Source organism: Doryrhamphus excisus, chromosome 6 (assembly GCF_030265055.1).
Source record: "Doryrhamphus excisus isolate RoL2022-K1 chromosome 6, RoL_Dexc_1.0, whole genome shotgun sequence".
Classification (NCBI taxonomy): Eukaryota; Metazoa; Chordata; class Actinopteri; order Syngnathiformes; family Syngnathidae; genus Doryrhamphus; species Doryrhamphus excisus.
Genome location: NC_080471.1, coordinates 19,075,030 through 19,099,277, shown reverse-complemented (window position 1 = coordinate 19,099,277; position 24,248 = coordinate 19,075,030). Strand labels below are relative to the sequence as shown.

The following is a 24,248-nucleotide window of genomic DNA, read 5'->3' as shown; positions in this document are numbered from 1 at the left end:
ATTAGAAACATGCCATTACACATTACACATAATGTCACAAAATGTATTACTTTATGATTGGTATCCAGAGCACCCAACAGTCTGTCCCAGTTGCCTTGGTCATAGTTGACTCTGTAGTATCCCACCACATTGATGTTGGCCAGCAGCCACTCCGAGTCTGATGTCTGCATTTCCGATATTGTGGCTGCAGAGGAAAGCGGATTAACCCTTAACTAGTTTTTAATGTGTTAAAAAAAACAAATGTAGAGGAAGTTAGTAGTTACTGTATAGGATACATTCATGTTTATTGAAGTTTTGACACTACCTGTTTTTTTAGTTAGCCATTTTGCAGTTTGGTTGACCCCAGCCTTCATCCACTTGATGGGGACAATCCATTCATAGCTGCAAGACAAATACTATATTTATATGTTGTCGTATATTTCTTGTTATTTATGCTTTGTTTTGAAAAGTAGGAATTATAATATATTTACTTATTTTATTATCTTTGTAATATTTCAGTCTTAAGGCATCGAATCGGTTTCAACTGGACAGTTCTTGCTGTCTTAGAAGACATTTTTTGCCTCTCATCTAAGCAGGCTTCATCAGTTCATGCTCAATGACTAAGTAAGAAAGCTCTAGTCTGACTGGATAGGACAGCTCTAGTCTGAGGGATGGGTACAGTAAGTATTTATCCGCTAGGATCCGTTAAGAGCCGTTAAGATCCAATGACCACACTCCTTTGTCCTACCTAGTATTTGAGCATGAACCGACAAAGGTTGCTTGGCTGAGAGGCAAAGCGTCGTGTAGGACAACCTGAATAGTCTACGTTTGATGCCCTGAATCTAACAAAGTAGGCATCTTGGATTGGTCATCTGTCAATCACAGGGCACATATAGACAAACAACTATTCACACTCACATTCATACCTATGGACAATTTGGAGTCGCCAATTAACCTAGCATGTTTTTGGAATGTGGGAGGAAACCCACGTATGCACGGGGAGAACATGCAAGGGTGGAATCAAACTCAGGTCTCCTAGCTGTGTGGCCTGCACGCTAACCACTTTTTCACCGTGCAGCTCAGTGGAAAATTTGTACTAAAAAAATAACAACAAAAACAATAACTGACTATTTTCTTATTCACACTTTTCAACAAACTTGGATTTCGGCTTCGGAACCAGAGGGTCCAAGTTGGAGTCCCATTGTTGTCAAGGCTCATTCACACTCACATTCATACCTATGGACAATTTGGAGTCGCTAATCAACCTAGCACACAAACAAGCATTCACACTCACATTCACCCCTACAGTCACCTAATAGGAATCAATCAAATACTGGCAAGTTAATCACTACACTACCAGTTATCACTAAAAAAAACATGTCGCTGTAGATAGCATTTGAATTAGTAAATTACTATCAATATTAACAGGAAGGTACATGCAGTTCCCAATTTGTATACAGGCAATGTTGGTCTTACTTATAGGGAGAAGGAGTGGTCACTTCAGATTCTGGATCCAGGAGGAAATGCTCCTGGGACACAAGTCCATTTTTGGTGTTTATTGTCACCACTGGAAAGCCCATCTGCAGCACCCATGTGTTCATAATATTATGGACTGTGTCAGGAAGATCGGTGTGAGTGGCATCGACAGCCTGTGGAGGCAAAATCAGAGAATTAAATGTCATGTTAAACAAAACTACGGACTATGAAAGTAAAGTTCCTAAGACGCATTCAAAGACATGATGATTTTTAATGGTCTGCTCTGTTCACTAAGTGTCAGTAACATTAGTAAGTAATGATCGGTGAGACACACCGGCACCAGACTTTATAGTGGGAACAAAAGGCTTTTATTGCACGTTTGAATGATCTAACAACAGGCACAACAATCCCCAATAGAAATCCCTCTCAACCGCCGATGTCAACTCCTGTCCTCCCCTAGCACCGAAACACATTTATAGCAACACACATTATTTGTGTCTTAAATGGCTTATTTTCTACTATTATGTCTACTATATTGGCTAATACAAGTGTAAAAGTGACTTAAGGGGTGTTATTTCATATTTAGATGGTGCTAATAATGTTTAACAAAACATAAACATAACATCTTTTCTATGTTCTAACTACGGAAATATCAAATTTATAAATAACAAATCCTACTTCACAGAAATCCACCTATCACGGTCAGGTTTAGAACCAATTAACAGTGATAAATGAGGGATGACTGTATTTTGTTTGTGAACATGTTGACAACACTCACTGAATGGGCAGAATAAATACAAATGGTGTGTGTTTACAGTGAGTGTATAGTTTAATACGTTGCAAAACAAGTGCTGCTCTTTACTACAGTTGAAAAGCCAGCATTTCCAGAAATGCTGCAAACGTTTGGCAGACAGTGTGAATTGCCTGTGAGAAAATAAAAAGTGAGTGTCATCAACACCAATTCTGTAACCTTACAGAGTGAAAAGTTAAAGAAGTATTGCATGATTATGAGAAATTATTATTATTATTTTATATTTTAATAACAATGATTTATTTGGTTTAAAAAAAGTAACCATTTCAAAATGCACCTGCATTGTTATGTGACTTGGTTAAATAAAAAACTGTTTGACTTTGTGTTTGAGTGTTTGTGCTTTGTACTACTTATTGTTTAAAGTCATTAGAAATATTGGAAACATATTAGAAACAATAAGACTTGCCATTTGCAGATGCTTCCACAGGTCAGTGTAGACGGCATTTCCAAACGCAAATTCTGTCAAATACGTCTGAAGGAAAAAGAAAACAAACAAACAGAGATAATAAATAAATGTAAGGAATATTGTTTTCATCTGACAAGCTTATCGTTTTCTATTACTTGGGTTATCCGGGCTCCTGTGTGGGTTGCCATTTGCATTAGTTACTGTAGTTATCTCTTTTGCCATCATTATGCACATGGTACATTAAAATACTATACCTCATGATGGGTGATATGATGAGAGTTGACCATTATAACTAAATTAATTACATTAAATTAATTCTTATGTAACTTACATGTTAATATATTTGATGTACAGTACATTAATACCCAACTGATTCTTCAAATTCAACTTCTTCCTTAGGTACATATGATGCACACAATCCTTACCCTGAGTCCCATTGTGAACACTTCTTCAGACAGGAAATCTGACAACATCCTCAGAACAGATGCCCCCTGCAGACGAGAGAATAGTCACAGTCTGTTAATTACTCAAAAAAAAAATGCAAAGCTGATCATAATAATGATAATACAACCAGATGTCACCTTGCTGTATGAAATGGCGTCAAACAGCTCACTGATTTGAGCTGGTTTCTGGATATCTTCTTCTTTGGAGGACAAAGGGTGAGAAGAGGCCAATGCGTCAATAGCAAACACCCTGTGGATGTCGCTGAGCACAATGAGATCTTTCTGTTGGAGGAAACATGACCATCATTTAACCACTACTCATCACAGCCTTCACCATCCAATATATCAGTAATGATATTTTTCTGTTATCATGTTTTGTTTGTTTTTCAAAAATAGATTAACTAATAAACCATATTGTTTGATGGTTGATTATGGCCTGTTATTAGTGAAAACATTACATATTTTTGCCTAAATTCTGCATTTTCAAGCATAGAAGTGGCTCAATGAACTAAATTATAAATATAAGTATATATAAATGATACATAATATTCTATACTGGCCATCCATGTATTTTCTATGCCGCTTATCCTCACTATGGTCGCGGATCAGTGTCAGTAATGTTACTGGTAAGAAAGACTTAATTGCCACAGCAACAGGCTTTTATTGCAGGTTTGAATGATCTCATAATAGGCATATGGTATAGGTAGGAATGTATAGGTATGAATGTGTGAATGGTTGTGTGCCCTGCAATTGGCTGCCGACCAGTCCAGGGTGTCACCCACCTCCCGGCCAAAAAGTCAGGTCGGGTTGGCTCCAGCATACCCCCGCAACCCCAGTGAGGATTAAATAGCTTCATAGATTAAATAGATGGATGTAGAACTACTATATTGAGTGTAAAGGTGATTATAGGGGTGTTATGTTTTGTCTAGAGGGCTCTAACAATTATTCATTCATTTTCTACCGCTTATCCTCACAAAGGTCGCAGGGGTGCAGGAGCCTATCCCAGCTGTCTTCGGGCAAGAGGTCGGACTGGCCGCCAGCCAATCACAGGGCACATATAGACAAACAACCATTCACACTCACATTCATACCTATGGACAATTTGGAGTCGCCAATTAACCTAGCATGTTTTTGGAATGTGGGAGGAAACCGGAGTACCCGGAGAAAAACCCACGCATGCACGGGGAGAACATGCAAACTCCACACAGAGAAGGTCGAGGGTGGAATTGAACTAGGGTCTCCCAGCTGTGAGGTCTGCGCGCTAACCACACAGCCCTCTAACAATTATAAAAAACATATTTATTAGTGTCAGTGTCATTATGAGTGGGCAGTATTGGACTTGTATTTACTTGATATGGGATTGAAATTTATATTTGACCCACAACTAGTGATTGAATGGAAGTCCTTACCACACCCCATTCATCTTCAGCTTCATGTGCTCCAAGGTACTCAACGTAGGAGGCAAAACCTTCATTCAGCCACAAGTCATTCCACCACCTCAGGGTCACCAGATTCCCAAACCACTAAAGAAGCACAAGAACAAATATGTTAAAATAGCAGCATAGAGCAATTAATAGCAATCAGTACTATTAGATATTTTAATACTATGCAAAACTAACCATGTGAGCCAGTTCATGGGAGATGATAGCAGCTATCCTCTCTTTGTTGGAGTTGGAGGAGAAGTCTTTGTCATAGAGGAGTGCTGTCTCTCTGTAGGTGATCAGACCCCAGTTCTCCATGGCTCCAGCATTAAAGTCTGGCAGGGCTATCTGATCTGCATTCAGGAAGAGATTTTTTTTACATTTACAATAACAGTAGCAGTCTTATTTGCTTGGTTTAATGAAGAAACTTAAATTAAAGAAACCTATTATGCTAATTTTCAGCCCTTTGTATTGAGTTGCGGACTCCCATAAAGCAGCGACGCAGAAAAAAGCTTTCTAGATCTTTCAGAATCTGCACCTATTCCAGATGTACTTCCTTGGATTTGTAAAACTCCCACCTCCGGGCACGCCCACTCCACTGTGATTGGTCCCGCTCAGCTTGTACAACTTGTACCAAAAAAGACTCTAAAACCGAGCACTCAGAACCATCCCAAACTTCTTTCAGGGCTCACTTCCAAATGCGGAAACCTCTTTATCTGAAACTTTGGCATAGTTTAACACAATAATACAATATTCTTACTACATTCATAGGTCAGAAAAGTGGAAAAAGCATAGTAGGTCCCCTTTAAGAGGGCACGAGACTAGTGTGTGACCAAACCCTCCAATCCCACGCTCGTCTTTCCTTAAATTATTGTTCTTTTTGACGTTTTATTTCTCTTAACATTCTTACAACTCTCACCAGCCTAAAGCAGAGACAATCCCTCTCAGGAGAAACATTATCAAAGAGCTGGACCTTAATTGTACACACTTTGGGAACTATCTGTAAATACATTTTAGGTGTTTCTGAGAATACAAACTTCTTAAAAACATACTAGTGGTTTAAGCCCATTGTACTTTGTAGTTGTAGTAAAATAACACCTGAAGATTGTGATTTGCATTCTACCTTCATTTGCATTTGACTTACCAGACTTGGGCAGAGGATAGCTGGAATTGTAATACTCTTCAAAAAACTTCAAAATGGGTCCGGTTTTGTTCAGGGCATACTCTCCTTGGCCAGCAGCAATAGCGGACTTGCGAGCAAAGATCCGGATCTAAGCACAGAACAGAAGCATATGCACAAATGACAGGCTGTACAATCCAATTCCTTGAATAGTATGGATTTAATTCACTGTGTTGTGTGCTTCCTTGCTTATTCCTCTTATATTTTTTCCACTTTTCTGACGTATAAATGTTGTCCCAATGTTGTATTATCATGTTAAACTATGTCAAAGTTTCAGATAATGAGGTTTGCGCATTTGGAAGTGATACGCAAATACACAAAGAGGTGCAGAATCTGGAAGATCTTGAAAGCTTCATGTGTAGCTGCTCTACAGGAATCCGCAACTCAATTCAAAGGGATTTAAGATTTAACATTTCCAGGGATTTAATTTAAGAGATTGTTTCGGGTCGGAAGCAGGAAATCCATGGAAATTGAAATACACAAAGAGGTGCAGAATCTGGAAGATCTAGAAAGCTTCATGTGTAGCTGGCTCCACAGGAATCCGCAACTCAATACAAAGGGCCAAAATTAGTATAATAGGTCCCCTTTAAATTAGAAATGATTTTGTCTGGAAAATGGAAGTTGAGGAAGAGCAGTTCAAACTTCTACTTCTCGCATATTGTGCAATAATGATGACAAACACAATTCATTAACCGACTCGAGTTCCTATGAGCCAATCGCTCAGTCACTTCATTCACTTGAGTCACCCGGTTCTGAGCATTTCAGGAAAATAGCTGTCATGAATTAAATGCATAAATTACCTGAACACCACCAACTGTGTTGCTGATGTTGGCAAAGTCACTGACAATAAACGCCAACAGGTAGGTGGACATTTTCTCAGTTGGTTCAAAAACCGTCTGCTGCACAGACTGACCATCGATGACGACGTTCTTTGTTTCTGAAGAAAAAATAAAAAAAAAACATTAGCATGTAATATCACAAATATGTTATTTAGATGAATGATCACTGCTTTGTCTCTTAACCTTTTTCTTCGGCATTAGACAGCGCCACAGTTCCATGGTCATGTATGAGAGTAATGTGGAAAACGGCTTTCATCGCCGGCTCGTCAAAACAAGGGAAGGCCTTCCTGGCGTCTGTTGGCTGCATCTGAGTTGTGGCCACATATCTGGGTGACAAAACGAGTTACATTTACTTAGCATTTCACGACATCAAGTAATCAGTTATCTGAAAAAGTTGTAGAGTCATGCAAATGTGATCTTACATACATAAAGGGGTAACAAAATGATTATTTTTGCACCATACAAACATACTTTTTCACTCCATCTTCCATGTATTCACTTCTATAGAAGCCTCCGAGGTCATCAGCCAGCTCTCCGGTAAATTTAGTGTGGAGCCTGTACATGTGGTCCTTCTTCAGTTTCCCATCCAGTTCCAGGACCAGGTACTGAGTCTCTTTCTGGAGCCAGGATGACAGTATTGATGGTGCTTTGCTTCCACTATCCACAGAGACCAGCATCGCTAAGTGGTCATTTTCATATTTGGTGTAGTTCAGCTTGTTGGAGTGGATGAGAATCAGATTTGTCTCTTCGTCACACTTGAAATCGACACTGGACTCACCTGCAATGATACAATAGCACACTGGTTTCAACTTTTAAAAAGTCATTTTCAACTTCATTGTAGAATTAATGACTATTGATGGCTACACTCAAATTTATACTCCTTTTACCACATTTCAGCTGAGTCATGGTTCTCCACAAGTTTACAGTAAATCATGACTAGGGTGGAAGAAAATGACAATAATAATGACTGTACTCAAGAAATAGAACAGAAATAGCGGCAATTATTCACTTATACCGGGAAAGTATGTACACAGTGTTAACCTCATATGGACTACTGCACCAACTCGCAATAACCAATCAAGACATCACACTGAAATATAGAATTAATAGATATGTCAATCATATCCTGGCCATAATTTGAGCCTAAACTAATTTCCATCCATCCATTTTCTATATATCCATTTTCAATATAATTTCACGGGGTATGCTGGAGCCTATCCCAGCTGTCTTTGGGCGAGAGGCGGGGTACACCCTGGACTGGTCGCCAGCCAATCACAGGGCACATATAGACAAACAACCATTCACACTCACATTCATACCTATGGACAATTTGGAGTCGCCAATTAACCTAGCATGTTTTTGGAATGTGGGAGGAAACCGGAGTACCCGGAGAAAATGCAAAGGTGCAATCAAACTTGGGTCTCCTAGCTGTGTGGCCAGCACGCTAACCACTCTACCGCCGTGCAGCCCAGTGGAACATATGTATTAAAAAAAATAGCAACAAAAACAATAACTGACTATTACTACTACTAGTGTTTTTTTATGTGTTCTCCACGCATGTTCTACACGCACGGGGAGAACATGCAAACTCCACACAGAGAGAATCGAACCAAGGTCTTCCCCATTGTCACGACACTGGCAACCTCTAGCATAATCGACAACATTCTAATCAACTACAAATAAACCAAAGCCGAAGTTTTCCAATTATTTGTTTTTCGGCAAAACAAACAAGCCCTTTTGCCCTGTATCATTCCGTAAAATCCAACAAAGCATTGCTACATTTTTACTCTATGCATTTTTTATTGAGTGTGACTGTTATATAATCCACCATGGGGCCAAAGAAAGTTAAAAGCACCAGAAATTTGACAAAGAGTGAAACGCTATTGAATTTGAACTCGCCGGGATGTACGGAAAGTTTACACCAGCAATACTTCCATCAATTCATCGTTTATCCTATAAAATGTTTTGTAAAATGTTTTTGTTAATATTTTTGAGGGTATATGGAACGGATTAAGCTGATTTACTTATTTTTTTTGCTTCAGTTTTGGGTTTTTTTGGACGTTTTAGAACAAGGTTGTACTGTATACATTTACCTTCGATAAGCCTGTATTGCACTACAGAATACCCATTCACTACTATCTCAGTTTCACTTCCATCTAATGGTAACAGTGTGCAAGAAAATTAAGCAAAATATCAACATGAATCTTAAAAATCCAAACAATGCAAAACAGTATATGTGTCTAAATGTCTTCTCAAGACTCTAGAAACTCAAGACTGGACCTCTTCCCCAGGACTAACCTTGAGATGATTAGACGAATAAAGATTTACCTGTAAAGATAAAAAGTCCAGTGGTTTCATTTGCAGCAAGACGAGGCCACAGTGAGACATTATAGTGGTCAGGAATCAGGTTCTTAGGAAGCCGATATTTGTCCCAAGGATTGTTGGATGGGGCGATAGTCGTGGGCTTGGATGTAGTTCCTCCATTTGTTGGGGATATTTCATTGTCATTTTTAGCCTTTTCCTGGGAGTAAACCACACTCAGAGCTATAATAGTGGCCACTGCTGCAGCTCCAAGGATGATACAAACCACCCCAACGCCTTTGCTAATAAAGAACCCTTTCCCCATTTCCGGACCTGCAACTACACCCTGATCTGAAAGAGTGCATGCAACAGAAAAAGGTCAACTTTTATTTGAAGCCCTGCACGGGCTTTCTCCTCCCTTTTCCTGTGGCAGTGATGCATTAACAGTGACATTTAACCCAACCCACCCAAAATGGACTTCATCCCGAGGATCATTATTACTGACATTAGACACAATATACTGTATGTATATAGACACAAACGTTACAAAGGTTATCTAAATTTTAAAGAAGATTTTTCTAGCTTTTTTTAAGCCAAGATATTGGCGGGGCTCCTCATGTTTTTTTTTTTTACTTGCAGCAGAAAAACTAAAGAATGACTGAAAATCGAACCAGCAACAATCAGGTTCGGAGAAAATGTACAACCTGAGCCACGCCAACATGCACAGAATAAGCAGAACATTACTAATGTAATGTTCAATGTCAAATGAACAACACTGAAATTGTCCATTCATTTTCAATGGGAAAATGTCAATATAACAATCAGTCAAGGTAATTAATCATAGAAAATGTGAAAAGTTCTAATAAATAGCCAATGTGTCCTGAATGAGCTGAACATTTGGATGATGGAATGGTTCGAAGCAGTTGACAAATGCAAGAATAAATAGCGAACAAAAAAATAGTGGAACATAAAAACCTGTAGGATAAATTAAATATTACAGTAATTTAAATGATTTTTCACCTGTAGGGGGCACCATTTGATTTGTCAATTTTTTTTGTCCAGAATTTGAAATGTTGGAAAATAAATATGTTGACCTGTCGAGGATTATAATTTAATTTAATTTAATTTAATTTAATTTAATTTAATTTAATTTAATTTAATTTAATTTAATTTAATTTAATTTAATTTAATTTAATTTAATTTAATTTAATTTAATTTAATTTAATTTAATTTAATTTAATTTAATCAAGCAAACATTAATTAATTCAATTTAATTTAATTAATGTTTTTAATTCAATTTAATTTAATTAATGTTTTTAATTTAATTTAATTTAATTAATGTTTGCTTAATTTAATTTAATTTAATTTAATTAATGTTTGCTTAATTTAATTTAATTTAATTTAATTTAATTTAATTTAATTTAATTTAATTTAATTTAATTTAATTTAATTTAATTTAATTTAATTTAATTTAATTTAATTTAATTTAATTTAATTTAATTTAATTTAATTTAATTTAATTTAATTTAATTTAATTTAATTTAATTTAATTTAATTTAATTTAATTTAATTTAATTTAATTTAAAACAGTAAGTGCTGGGATTTTTTTTTAATTCCTAATGTGTCTTGAATGAACTAATAATTTTTGATGGATTGATTTGAATCGGTTGAGAAATGTAGGAGACGGAAAAAAAGAAGCACAGGAATAAATAGATGAAAAACAGTGTGCAATTGTATACCTACATGTTCTCCTGTCATTATAGGAAAAGGTAGATAAGGTTGAAGACAAGGTCGTATTATCAGCTCAGTTATTGTCTTACTATCTCCGACCTCTTATCTTCCTTACTACAATGACAAGCTAGAGGAAATAAAGAGTTTATATGTTACTTTCATACACCACAGTTAAAGTACATGGTTCTTATACATTGATGTGACTTTTTTAGGATGGAGAAATTAGGATGGAGAAATTGCACGAGTGTTGCATGGTTCAATACCAACCTGCTATATTACATCCAGTGTAACACCACAGCGGTCAAGAGCTTTTCTCCTGGTCTGACCATAATAATAAAAGCAAGTGAAAATCAATCATTTACTCTGTGTCTTACAATAGCGATTCTCAACAGATAAGGGCTTTCAAAGACTTATCTCCATCTGATTACACCAGTCACATGGTTGTACACATTTACGGAAAATGTTTTATAATACACATCATAAACTTTGCACAGAATATAAAATGGGCAACTGCCCTCGTCAAAAGTGACAACAGAAAGATGTAACGTGAGGAGTGTCATTACATAAAACTGAAGCGCAAAGTATCATATTATGTAAGCTCTTTCCACAATATCGTGCGTGCTGTTGATCATCATAGTCCTTCCAGTAATATAAGATGTGGAATAAAAAATGATGTGCACAATAACGTACAAATTAACTGCAGGTAAACTGTAAAGAAGGCAGCTATGTTAGTGAACAGAGTATGTAAAGTTGTGTATAGATAAATAATTGTCATTCTACTGGATTATAATGATGCAACTTTTTTGTATCAGCATTATAATGAGACATTATCTTTAAGGGATGGAAGTGATTGCATAAGTTGCATAAGGCTGTCATTCAAAAATCATTTGGCTTTTTGCCCACAAACACCTCCTGTGACTACTTATTTACTTTAGTTACTTAACAATATATTGTATACATATGACAATATAAGTAACACAAAATCACACATATTTGTGAAAATAACATAAATGAGAGTTGAAAAATATTGGTCTAATCTGCACGTGAGTATCGACTCGATACTGATACCACCATTGGTATCGAAAGCATCGATATTTGGATCAGTCCGCCCACTTTCAGTCTCCATAGCGACTGTACACAGTTAGCGGACGCCTGTTGTTGCTAGCAATGCTAATGCCCTCCGTTTACTAGTAACTGTGACTATATAACTATAACTAACTACAAATAACAAAATAACAACCAATGTCGCAGACTACTTTAGGGGTAACGTACTGAAAGAAGTGTTGGAATTCTGGTAAGAAAATATTTTTATGTGTCGTTTTTTTTTTGTAATCAAGAGCACATCTGCATCTCACCGAAATATGTCGTCAAGTTTTTATATGATTTATATGAGTGCTTTTTGTGTACTAGCAGCCCACCAAAGAAGATGCCTTTGCTAGTGACAGACCACTCCTGGACACAAACAGAGTCAATGGTTTATATTAGTGTTCCGCTGAAAGGAGCCACCAAGGTAGACATTTTGTCATCAGACGAGTACCTGAAGGTAGCGTGAAATTAAATATGTTATATGTTTACATGTATATTCCTCAATGGCTTTTTAGTACAATATAATTTCAGATTCAAATGAGTCATTTAAAATGTGTTTAATGCTAATTTAATTATAATTATCGGTAAGCAACTTCCGTGAAACGACGTCAGCGACATTGCTAGCAAGTGGTGATGGTGGTTTATTGACCGAGTCGTTCAAAACTCGCGAGTTAATTTTACTGAACCGGGACTCGCGGGTATAATGAAGTGGCAAAATACTGTGGATTCATACGGTAAAACCAGCCTCCAAATCTTTGCAAAAGGTGCTTTATTTAAAGTATGGTCATTTTTTTTGCATTTAAGGGCCTGTTACCGACATTCAGACGTATCTCAGCAACAGACCAACCAATCAATGCACTGTTTCCAACTTTAGATATTGGCTGTCGAGAAGTCTCTGGTTGAGCCCGTCGTCTAATTTGCATATGATTTGCATATGAGGTACAATGCTGTGGAAAAAAACATAACCTAGTAGGCAATAGGGTTTGGAAAAGTTGCCAGATTTAGCGACAAAATCGCAGAGTTGGCAACACTGGGAGTCTCTGTTTTTTTTAATCAGTAAAAGGAATCAAGTTTCCCATTACTACAAGTTAGACAGTATGAAAGTAAGCTTCAAAATAAAAACATTGATATACTAGCTTGGATTTGTTTATGTTGACAACCATAAACGTGTTAATTGCTTAATTGTTTTGTTCATTACTGAGTTGCCTGATACTGTCCATTTTGGATTCTATGGTTATCATTACTTTTATCTTTGTTTGATTCTTTGTTTTTGTGCACAGGTTCATTTCCCACCGTTTCTGTTGGAGGTCTTTCTGTCTGAGCTTGTTGATGACGAGCAAAGCTTAGCAAAGATTGGAAATGGAGTCGCAGTCATCAGTTTGTCAAAAAGGACCAACAAACTGTGGGAGCATCTGGCAATCAGCACATGTAGGACTGCAGTTTATTTAACTCATTCGATGCTAAAATGACAAAGTACAGTATAGACATCATGACTCTTGACGGTTCAAAACCTGAAATACTGTAGTACCTCGGTTTTATTGATTTATTTCCAAAAATAACAAAAACTGAAACATGAAAACCAAGGCAGTTTTTGCCATAGGAAATCATTTAAAGCCGTTTCAGGCATCCAAAAATACATTTAACAGGCAATAATTACAGAGTGACATCCAGAAATTAATTTGAAATTATTAGAAATGATGACGACCTCTCGCCCCAAAGTCAGCTGGGATAGGCTCCAGCATACCCCTGTGACTCTATTGAGTTAAGCAGTATAGAAAATGGATGAATTAGAAATGATGTAGGCATGTTTATATGGACTTTTTTGTACATCCAGGTGAGATCGAATGAATAGGTTTTCTCCCCTATTTTAATCACATTACTGACACACAGAACTTTCTTTGGCCCCATGGCGGGTTGTTTAGCAATTGCGCTCAATAAAAAATGCATGGATAGTGAGTCAGCATTGCATTGCTATGCTTTGTTTGGAAAGTTTGTTTGGATAGTCTTGCGGAACGATACAGTACAGGGCTAACTGACTGGATTCGTACATGCAATATTGTATAAAAACCGAGGCAAGATTTTATTTATGAATCTATATGAATACAACTTTAAAACCATTGTTTTATTCATTCATTCATTTTCTACCGCTTATCCTCACAAGGGTCGCGGAGGGTGCTGGAGCCTATCCCAGCTGTCTTGGGGCGAGAGGCGGGGTACACCCTGGACTGGTCGCCAGCCAATCACAGGGCACATATAGACAAACAACCATTCACACTCACATTCATACCTATGGACAATTTGGAGTGGCCAATTAACCTAGCATGTTTTTGGAATGTGGGAGGAAACCGGAGAAAACCCACGCATGCACAAGGAGAACATGCAACACAGAGATGGCCGAGGGTGGAATTGAACTTGGGTTTCCTAGCTGTGAGGTCTGCGCGCTAACCACTCGACCACCGTGCAGCCATATTGTTTTATGTATTGATATATTCTTATGTGTTCCAGATGATAAAGAAACAAAGAAGGAAATCCGAGTCAGGGCTCTGTCCAAAATGGAGGAAAAACTCGCTGCCGAAGCCCAAAGTAGATCGGAGAAAAAGCATAAAGAAAAGAAGTATGCTCTGAAGACAATGATGAATGTAAGACGCCCTGGAACTCTAACCATTTGTAATCTACACAGATATGGTAAAAGACAGTACATACACTATATGAATATGTGTATCTGTTGACAGATTGAAAAGGATGAGCGAGAAAAAATCCAGAAAATGAAGGATGACGAAAGAGCGGCAACCACCGCTGAACTCGAAGCGTGGCAACTGAAGGAGAAGAAGAAGAAGAAGGAAGAAGCCCAACTAAAAGTCCGGAGTCAGACATGCAATGCGAATAAAGGAAAAGATATTAAAGAGAACTTTGGCGGAGGCGGGTCAGGTGGAACAAAGGTCATATTTGGTGAGTAATTTCCCGTTGTCAAGTGGTTAGTGCGCAGACCTCAGAGCTAGGAGACCAGGGTTCAATTCCACCCTCGGCCATCTCTGTGTGGAGTTTGCATGTTCTTCCCGTGCATGCATGGGTTTTCTCCGGGTACTCCGGTTTCCTCCCACATTCCAAAAACATGCTAGGTTAATTGGCGACTCCAAATTGTCCATAGGTATGAATGTGAGTGTGTGGTTGTTTGTCTATATGTGCCCTGTGATTGGCTGGCGACCAGTCCAGGGTGTACACCGCCTCTCGCCCGAAGACAGCTGGGATAGGCTCCAACACCCCCGTGACCCTCGTGAGGATAAGCAATAGAAAATGAATAAATTAATTGTTAAGAGCCCCCAAGACAAAACATAACACCCCTATAATCACCTTTACACTCAATATGGTAGTTCTACATACATCTATTTTATCTATAAAGCTATTTAATCCTCACTAGGGTCGCGGGGGGTATGCTGGAGCCAACCCCACCTGACTTTTTGGCCGGGAGGCGGGTGACACCCTGGACTGGTCGGCAGCCAATTGCAGGGCACATGACTAGTCCAGGTCTAGGTTAATTGGCGACTCCAAATTGTCCATAGGTATGAATGTGAGTGTGAATGGTTGTTTGTCTATATGTGCCCTGTGATTGGCTGGCGACCAGTCCAGGGTGTACGCCACGGCTAGAAAATGAATGAATGAATGAATAATCATATTATTAGAGTTTGAATGAAGCGCTCTTTTCATGTATTTAGATAAAAGAAGTGCCAATGAAGATCAGCGCAAGAAGAAATGCACGGATCTCCCTGCTCCGAGACGTCTGGGAAACATTGAGGTCTCGTTCACTCCTCGAGTTTTCCCAACAGCCCTCAGAGAGTCAAGAGTCGCTGAGGAAGAGGAGGTAATATTTGAATCAGAGTTGGATTCAATCATAAAACGAACACTAACAATTTTTTTATTGACTAACTACAGTGGCTGAATAAACAAGCAGAGGCCAGACGTGCGGTCAATGCAGATGTCGAAGAACTGAACGACTTAACTGAGGAAGAGCGAAATCCGGATTGGTTGAAAGAGAAAGGAAAGTGAGTCAAATCCGCTCTCATCACTTCCTGCTTGGTGTCAGCAGAAATTATGAAATTAATTCCTATTGTCCTGTAGCAAATGTTTTGCAGCTGGAAACTACCTCAGCGCTCTGAACGCCTACAACTTGGCTATCAGACTCAACAGAAAGATCCCGGCTCTGTATTCAAACAGGGCTGCGTGTCATCTGAAGTTACGGAACCTTCACAAAGCCATTGAGGACTCCTCTAAGGTCAGAACGGTCTGGATTGTGTATGTCGTGTGGATGGACTCACAGTGAGTGATGGATACTCAGTATGTAGTATTTCTGAAGATACTAAAATCGTATACCTATGCAGGCCCTCGAACTGCTGACTCCAGCCGTCGCTGCCAATGCTGCTGCTCGAGCCAGAGCCCATGTGCGCCGAGGTTCTGCTTTCTGCCAGCTAGAGCTCTATACGGAAGGTCCGAAATGCATTGCAACACTCACCACATCTTAACCCAGCCTATCCCAGCTGTCTTCAGGCGAGAGGCGGGGTACACCCTGGACTGGTCGCCAGCCAATCACAGGGCACATATAGACAAACAACCATTCACACTCACATTCATACCTATGGACAATTTGGAGTCGCCAATTAACCTTGCATGTTTTTGGAATGTGGGAGGAAACCGGAATACCCGGAGAAAACCCACACATGCACGGGGAGAACATGCAAACTCCACACAGAGATGGCCGAGGGTGGAATTGAACCCCTGTCTCCTAGCTGTGAGGTTTGCGCGCTAACCACACGACCGCCATGCAGCCCCGCACAGACATGGCATGGTAAATTTTACACCTAACCCTAATTATATGCATTATTTCTCATAATATATAGTACAAAAGCAGCTGCACGGTGGACAAGTGGTTAGCGCGCAGGCCTCACAGCGATGAGACCTGAGTTTAATTCCACTCTCACCCATCTCTGTGTGGAGTTTGCATGTTCTCCCGTGCATGTGTGGGTTTTCTCCGGGTACTCCGGTTTCCTCCCACATTCCAAAAACATGCTAGGTTAATTGGCGACTCCAAATTGTCCATAGGTATGAATGTGAGTGTGAATGGTTGTTTGTCTATATGTGCCCTGTGATTGGCAGGCGACCAGTCCAGGGTTACCCCACGTCTTGCCCGAAGACAACTGGGATAGGCTCCAGCACTCTCCGCCACCCTCGTGAGGATAAGCGGTAGAAAATGAATAAATATAGTACGGAATTCTTGCAATTTGCCCATTACCTAATCCGCCTTCCGACTTGTTTTCACAGGACTCCAAGAATACCAAGCTGCCCTGAAGATTGACCCCAACAATGAGCCACTGCAAGCTGACACACAAAAGATCCGGGACATCATACAAGGCAGTGCATCATAGACTGTCATAGTGAGACAATTTTTGTTCTTGCAATTTTTTGACAATTTTTTTGATGTGACATAAGCTATGAAAATTACAGTTACAAAAATGAATAGCTTTATGACATTTTCATTTTGTAATAATAAGCTCTTACACGCAATAAAGTGGTGGAGACGCACTGCTTTATTGTAATCTATGTGAGTGATGACCAGCTATCAAATCTGCCACCAGGGGGCAGCAAATTATCACAAACAGTGGCTTACCCCTTCAGACATTTGACCTGAAGCCACCACTTACTCCTGCACACTTAACATTTATCTTCATTAATTTGAAATATTTAACATAATTAATTGTTTCATGGGCTGCATGGCTTACGAGTGGTTAGCGCACAGACCTCACAGCGAGGAGACCCGAGTTCAATCTCACCCTTGGCCATCTCTGTGTGGAGTTTGCATGTTCTCCCCGAGTTTTTTTCCCCGGGTACTCCGGTTTCCTCCCACATTCCAAAAACATGCTAGGTTAATTGGCGACTCCAAATCATCCATAGGTATGAATGTGAGTGTGAATGGTTGTTTGTCTATATGTGCCCTGTGATTGGCTGGCGACCAGTCCAGGGTGTACCCCGCCTCTTGCCCGAAGATGGCTGGGATAGGCTCCAGCACCCCCGCGACCCTCGTGAGCGGTAGAAAACGAATGAATGTTTACATGACCTTTGACACTGTATGACTACTGATGATACTTCCATGGTATGTCTGAGATTCCTCATTCTGTGTGGAAGTGGTAAGTTTTTTATGTGAGGATAAGTGGTAGAAAATGAATGAATGAATGAATTGTTTCATTAATTTTTATAGTAATTCCGTGGCATTTTGCATGGTTGCATTTTGGAATACATGATGTATGACATATGACAGTTCCACATGTCCAAAAGGAGTAGGAAGAAGCAAAGTTTATTTAATCCTACCCCCCCCCTAAAAAAAAAACAGTTTTAATGTAATGATGTGATAAATAGTAGAATAAATAGTAGTCAAGTTTCAAATTTAGTCACATTTTTTGTCACTGATTTGAAAATCCTAGTGAATAATATGAAATATATTACTTGTATGATGCGTTCAAATACTTCCAATCACTCAATTTAATTTGTTCAGGACTTTTTTTTCATATCCTTTCTCTGTTTAAAGTGTAGTGTTGTACAATGATTTCCTGCACTGTATGCATAATAATGGCTAGAGTGTTAACTACAGCCACATAATACCTATTCCACTCTTTGCATTATTATTTACAAATGAAGGGATTTGAAACGATTACTTTCCTTTGTTCTGTTCCCAAGGCACTCGTGTGTGCATCTGAAGTCAGGGATTGAGTTTTTGAACGATTAGGTCCCACAGAAGGTCGGTGAAAGAAACTTGATGGGACCCACCAGCTATAAATTGAGAAGAAAAAAAAAAGTGATGTATCACTTCATAATAGTTGTTTGTTCTGGCACTCTGGGGCCTTTTGAATTCCTTTTCCATGACATAATCTCTTGAGTCATTACAAAAATTTTAAATGCAGGTTCTTTCTTGTTACTGATCCAAGCAGATCCGATCCAATTCCAAAGATGTGAAGTACCACTTGAGGACCTCGACCACACACACACACACCCTGCCTTCTGTCAGCAGACACAATAGAAATTCTTCAACACCTTCTTATTTTTTTTTTTATCCCGCTACCAATTTTGTGCTTTTCCTAATCTTCTAATCAAATGTGCCGAAAGCTCCCGGTAAGAATCGCCAATCGTTGAAATTCAGTGTGTCAAAAGAATGCGGTCATTAAGAGGTGATGTGATTTGGATCGGAACTGCATTGTGGCGGCGGAGTTGGAAGTGAATGCTTGTCAGTGATTTACTTCTCAAAGCGTTTGAAAAGATAAACACAATCCCGGCACTCATGGACAAGCCAAAGGCTTGGAGTGTTATTACAAAAGATTAATGCAAAGGGGCATAGAAATGGAGCTAAAAGGAGGGCCGTGCATGGAGTGCTGCTGAGAATTCAATACAATACTTTCAAGTCTGACGTCTTCATCAGTTACAGACCTTTTATTAAGATTATATATATATTTTTTTAGTAAAATTCCTTCATAATTTTTGTGTGAAAAATAAGACTTAAAAATAATGGTGTGTGTTGACTACTGTGAAGTGTAATATATAATATGAGTGTAAAAATAAGGCTTTTTCCATGCCTAATGGTTGAGTTATACAATAAGCATGTCACTTTTTTGTCAATTTTGCTAGTAATTTTGCTCTTTGGTGGGTCATCCAAACAGAGAAACGATCCAAAACCAAAAACACAAGCACCATAAAACACATACAACGTTCATTGCATTTCAAACATTACGTTTTTTTCCTGAATTAATTTATAATCTGAATCATTGTTTGCTGTTTTTTTCTGTTTTGTGGTTGAATACAACCTACTGTTTACTGTGTCGAAAATAAAGCACAACTAAATGAACTAAAACACAAATACAGGACAGTATAAGGTAGTATTCTACACTGCATGGTCAGTAGGTGTCACTAGTAACACGCACATCAGATTTGATCGCCTGAACAACAGGCTTTTATTGCAGGTTTGAATTATCGCATTTTTATGATATAAAATTTATATCTGATATATAAAAAATGTATTCAGAAGGTCATGAACAGGTTTTCTATGCTTTAGAAATTAAAATATTTTATTGATTATTTTTTGTGTATCTTTAGGTATATTTATTCATTCATTCATTTATTCATTTTCTACCGCTTTTTCCTCAGGAGGGTCGTGGGGGGGGTGCTGGAGCCTATCCCAGCTGTCTTCGTGCGAGAGGTGTAGGGTACACCCTGGACTGGTCGCCAGCCAGCCAATCACAGGGCACATATAGACAAACAACCATTCACACTCACATTCATACCTATGGACAATTTGGAGTCGCTAATTAACCTAGCATGTTTTTGGAATGTGGGAGGAAACCAGAGTACCCGGAGAAAACCCACGCATGCACGGGGAGAACTCTACACAGAGATGGCCGAGGCTGGAATTGAACCCTGGTGTCCTAGGTATATTTATATTAATGTATATATTTACATACATTTACAGTCATTTATTGCGTTTAATTGACTCTACACCCGACTTGGATAAGCACATTGCTGCAAAGTGCGATTCCTTCTTTATAAATTGAATTTTTTTGTGTTTAAAGCATAGAAATCCTATTTATTAGAGCCCTCTAGACTTTAACTAACACCCCTATAGTCACCTTTCCACTCGTAGTACCTAATATAGATATAATATAAGCTCACACATCTTAGCATTGAGAAAGTTCCTTGTTGTTGTACTTCCTGTGTTGACTGAATGTGAATATGAGTGTGAATGGTTGTTTGTCTATATGTGCCCTGTGATTGGCTGACCACCAATCCAGGGTGTACCCCGCCTCTGTACTTGTGACCCAAGTGAGTATCAGCAGTATAATTAATGGATGGATGAGTTTACAATGAACCATGAACCAAATGCTCATTACTTTACTGACCAAATGTCCTACTTTCTGAGGACATTTGTTTTGTTTTTTTCTTTGAAAGTGACATAAATGTCCTTCGTTCATTGTGATTCATTGTGTGTCATTGAACCAGTAAGACTTAAAAAGAGAACTATTATTTTTATTTTATTATTTTTACATGCAGTTTGGAAAAGATATTAGTGTGTGTGTGTGTGTGTGCACACACAAGCTCAGGGTAACTTTTCCCCATTGTTGCTCGAACTCGGTGTGATTGGCAGCTGGACGGCCCCTCTGGCTGGCTACTGGAGCTGAGTGACCAGCACAATATGGAGGCCTTTATCCCTGCACCCTGGCCAGGACACACACTGCTGCTTCTGGACACCACAGCCTAACCCATTTAACACACTCATACAAAGGCAGAGGACCCCTATGTATACATGTTCCGGTCTCATAGTCTCACAGTGTGGAATTACATCAGCACCTGCTCTCCAAAGTTAACACTGGTAAAACGTTTTGTTTTTTTTTTTTTAATGGATGAAAGGGTGACATCGAGGGTGATAATCAGTGTCTCATTTTACTGTATATACATAACACTCATTTCTGGTTTTGATGACAAAACATAACATAGCGTTCAGACTACGCATCATCGCCAGAGTCACTTCCTCCAGTGGTGCCTTGTTTTTTTTTCCATTTTGCTTTGATATATATTTTTTACATTTTTGCAAATTTCTGTTGCAGCAAAATTATGTGTTTATTTATTCAATGTGTTATATTTAGTAATTGATGGATTTGTTCTTTTTTTCCCCCAACAAAAGTAGGTAAAAGTGATGTTAAATGTTAAGTTGCACATTCATTTGTAATGATTTTTGCACCATTTTCTGCAAGTAAAATTATAATTATTATAAATAAAATGTGTTTTGTGTTAACGCTTTTACCCATGTTTTAGCTGTGTATTAACGAATTAATGTTGTATTTTAATGTATTTTTTACTCTGTTTACTTGCTTTTATTCAACTCTATTTTTTCTGTAAAGCGTCTAAAAAATAAAATGTATTATGTATGTAAATGTATTAATAAAATGTATTATTAATTATTATTATTATTAACATTTTATTAACATTCTTAGGTTTCTAGAACAAATTAATTGAATTTACATTATTTTCTATGGGAAAAAAAATTGCTCTGGTTAGAGTCCATATTGGTTTGAGCCGGACCATTTATGATGTTAACCAAGACAACCACTGTATATCACTGTATAAAATATATTATTAATTATTATTATTATTATTATCATTTTATTAACATTCATTTGTAATGATTTTTGCACCATTTTCTGCAAGTAAAATTATAATTATTATCGATAAAATGTGTTTTGCGTTAACGCTTTTACCTTTGTTTTAGCTGTGCATTAACAAATGAATGTTGTATTTTAATGTATCTTTTACTCTGTTTACTTGCTTTTATTCAACTCTATTTTTTCTGTAAAGCGTCTAAAAAATAAAATGTATTATGTAAAAGTATTATGTATGTACACGTATTAATAAAATGTATTATAAATTATTATTATGATGATTATTATTAACATTTTATTAACATTCTTAGGCTTCTAGAACAAATAATTGTATTTACATTATTTTCTATGGAAAAGAAATTGCCCTGGTTAGAGTCCATTTTGGTTTGAGCCGGACCATTTATGATGTTAACCAAGACAACCACTGTATATCACTTTGGTCATGTTAGCTGAATAATTTGAATGGGGACACATTTTAGTATTTTTTTCAAGACATCAGACTAAAGTCGGAGTCACTGATGTCAAAGTTCATGTCGAGTTGCAATACTTTGATTAATTGAGTCCAAATTCATCAAAATTGTGACTCGAGTCTGACTCTAGTCGAGTCCGCACCTCTTATAAGAACAACTATTTAACTTATTATATAATACAAACATGGAGGCCGCAACCGATGATTTGTCTTCTCGCTTTCATCCCTTTTTTAGCTTCCTTCCTTCCAGTCTCATCCTTTCCCGCTTCCATCTCTCCTCCTTCCTCTCCCTGTCTGCCCAGCTGAATAACCACTAAAGGTAAATTAGATCATAATGAACCTGCGCCCTCCATACAAAACCTGATTTGACACGCAGCCCTCTGCCTAATGAGCTGAAAAACTCCTCTCTGTGTGTGTATCTGTGTGTATGTGTGTGTGTCAAATGTCTGTATTTTGCTCCTTTCGTCACAGCTCTGTGTGGTATCTGCTAACACACACACACATACACACACACACACACACACCAATTACCATATGTTGACATATGCAGTCAAGGTGTTGGCTAAATGTGTTGTTACAAACGAATGGAATAATTTAACGAATAATTTAAGTTTGTCCATTTTAGAGCATGCAGAAGTATCGATATTTGGGTATCGATTCGTACACCATTAGCACAATGTCAGTCTGACTTGTATGAATGAAATCACTAGCCAACTTGGTCCCAGTGCAAGTGGACTGCTACGGCGAAAAGTACAAATAAATTATAAACAAACACTTGTGATAATAATAATAATAATAATAACAAATAATAAAAAAATGTTAGAGTACCCAGCATGTGAAGAAAAGTCAGAAAAATAGTATAAAAATAATATAATATAATCTAAATAAATAATATATATATAATAATCACTAAATAATATTCATTCATTCATTCATTTTCTTGCTTTTCCTCACGAGGGTCGCGGGGGTGCTGGAGCCTATCCCAGCTGTCTTTGGGCGAGAGGCGCACTAAATAATAATTATATATAAATAATATAAATATAATACAATATATTTATTAATAATATATAAATAATAACAATATTATTATTATTATTATTATCACGAGTGTTTGTTTATAATTTATTTGTACTTTTCGTCATAGCAGTCGCACTGGGACCAAGTATATAATAATAATATAATAATAATAATTAATAATAATAATAATAATAAATAACTCGTGATAATAAATGAATGAATATTAATAATATTGTAATTAAAAAAAATAATATTATTATTACTTCGTACCCAGTGTGTGAAGAAAAGTCAGAAAAATAGTATAAAAAATAATATAATATAAATAAATGATATAATTTTTGTAATAATATATATAATAATCACTAAGTAATAATTATATATATAAATAATAGTAATAATTATTATTAATAATATTATTTGTTTTGTGTTTGTTTATAATGTATTTGTACTTTTTGCCGTAGCAGTCCACTTGCACTGGGACCAAGTGGGTAGTAATTTCATACAAGTCAGACTGACATTGTGCTAATGGTGTGCGAATCGATACCCAAATATCGACACTTCTGCATGCTCTAAAATCGACAAAATTTAATTATTCGTTAAATTATTACATTAGTTAATAATAATATTATTATTATTAATAATAATAATAATAAAAAAACATATTTATTTTTATTTTGCTTTTCTTTAATGTGACTTCCTCTTCCTGTCTTTTCTTCCCCCCTCCTTCATTGTCTTTCTGCTGTGTATCTGCTGAGTGTGTGTGGCAGTGCGAGTGTGTGAATGATGAACTAACCCCTTTTCTGAATCCTAGACTCCCAGGGATCACCCGGTAACCCCAGGAGCCAATTGTTAGTGCCCCACTCACCGCCTCAATAAGCTGCACTTGGCAGCCCTTTCCTTTT

At 37.6% G+C, this 24,248-nt stretch overlaps 2 protein-coding genes across 9 annotated transcripts in view; one reads left to right on the top strand and one right to left on the bottom strand.

The window, feature by feature from the left end:
- Nucleotides 1-24,248, bottom strand: part of LOC131130997 (aminopeptidase Ey-like) — a 53,746-nt gene that overhangs the window by 5,294 nt on the left and 24,204 nt on the right. For 4 of the 6 annotated variants that reach the window (XM_058075242.1, XM_058075243.1, XM_058075240.1 and 1 more), the window contains 12 exons: nt 7,027-7,333; nt 6,739-6,881; nt 6,517-6,653; nt 5,681-5,807; nt 4,735-4,889; nt 4,525-4,638; nt 3,254-3,397; nt 3,098-3,163; nt 2,673-2,738; nt 1,456-1,628; nt 305-381; nt 51-184 (listed from right to left, as the gene is read on the bottom strand). In XM_058075242.1, the coding sequence (XP_057931225.1) occupies nt 51-184; nt 305-381; nt 1,456-1,628; nt 2,673-2,738; nt 3,098-3,163; nt 3,254-3,397; nt 4,525-4,638; nt 4,735-4,889; nt 5,681-5,807; nt 6,517-6,653; nt 6,739-6,881; nt 7,027-7,232 (1,542 nt within the window). In that variant the 5' untranslated portion in view covers nt 7,233-7,333. Of the gene's footprint in view, nt 1-50; nt 185-304; nt 382-1,455; nt 1,629-2,672; nt 2,739-3,097; nt 3,164-3,253; nt 3,398-4,524; nt 4,639-4,734; nt 4,890-5,680; nt 5,808-6,516; nt 6,654-6,738; nt 6,882-7,026; nt 7,334-8,883; nt 9,197-16,041; nt 16,168-24,248 lie in introns of those variants that run through there. The other 2 variants (XM_058075244.1, XM_058075238.1) reach the window with 2 other exon arrangements.
- On the top strand, nt 11,733-18,553 carry dnaaf4 (dynein axonemal assembly factor 4). Of its 3 annotated transcripts, none has more exons than XM_058075248.1 (11): nt 11,733-11,881; nt 12,001-12,130; nt 12,954-13,101; nt 14,179-14,312; nt 14,406-14,622; nt 15,387-15,532; nt 15,604-15,713; nt 15,790-15,943; nt 16,050-16,155; nt 16,987-17,099; nt 18,397-18,551. In XM_058075248.1, exons 2-10 carry the CDS (start codon nt 12,014-12,016, stop codon nt 17,088-17,090), a joined length of 1,236 nt encoding a protein of 411 aa, XP_057931231.1. In that variant the 5' UTR covers nt 11,733-11,881; nt 12,001-12,013; the 3' UTR covers nt 17,091-17,099; nt 18,397-18,551. The 3 variants fall into 3 exon arrangements, with proteins under 3 accessions (XP_057931231.1, XP_057931229.1, XP_057931230.1); XM_058075246.1 differs by having other exon boundaries at nt 11,998-12,130; XM_058075247.1 differs by having other exon boundaries at nt 11,998-12,130; nt 16,987-18,553.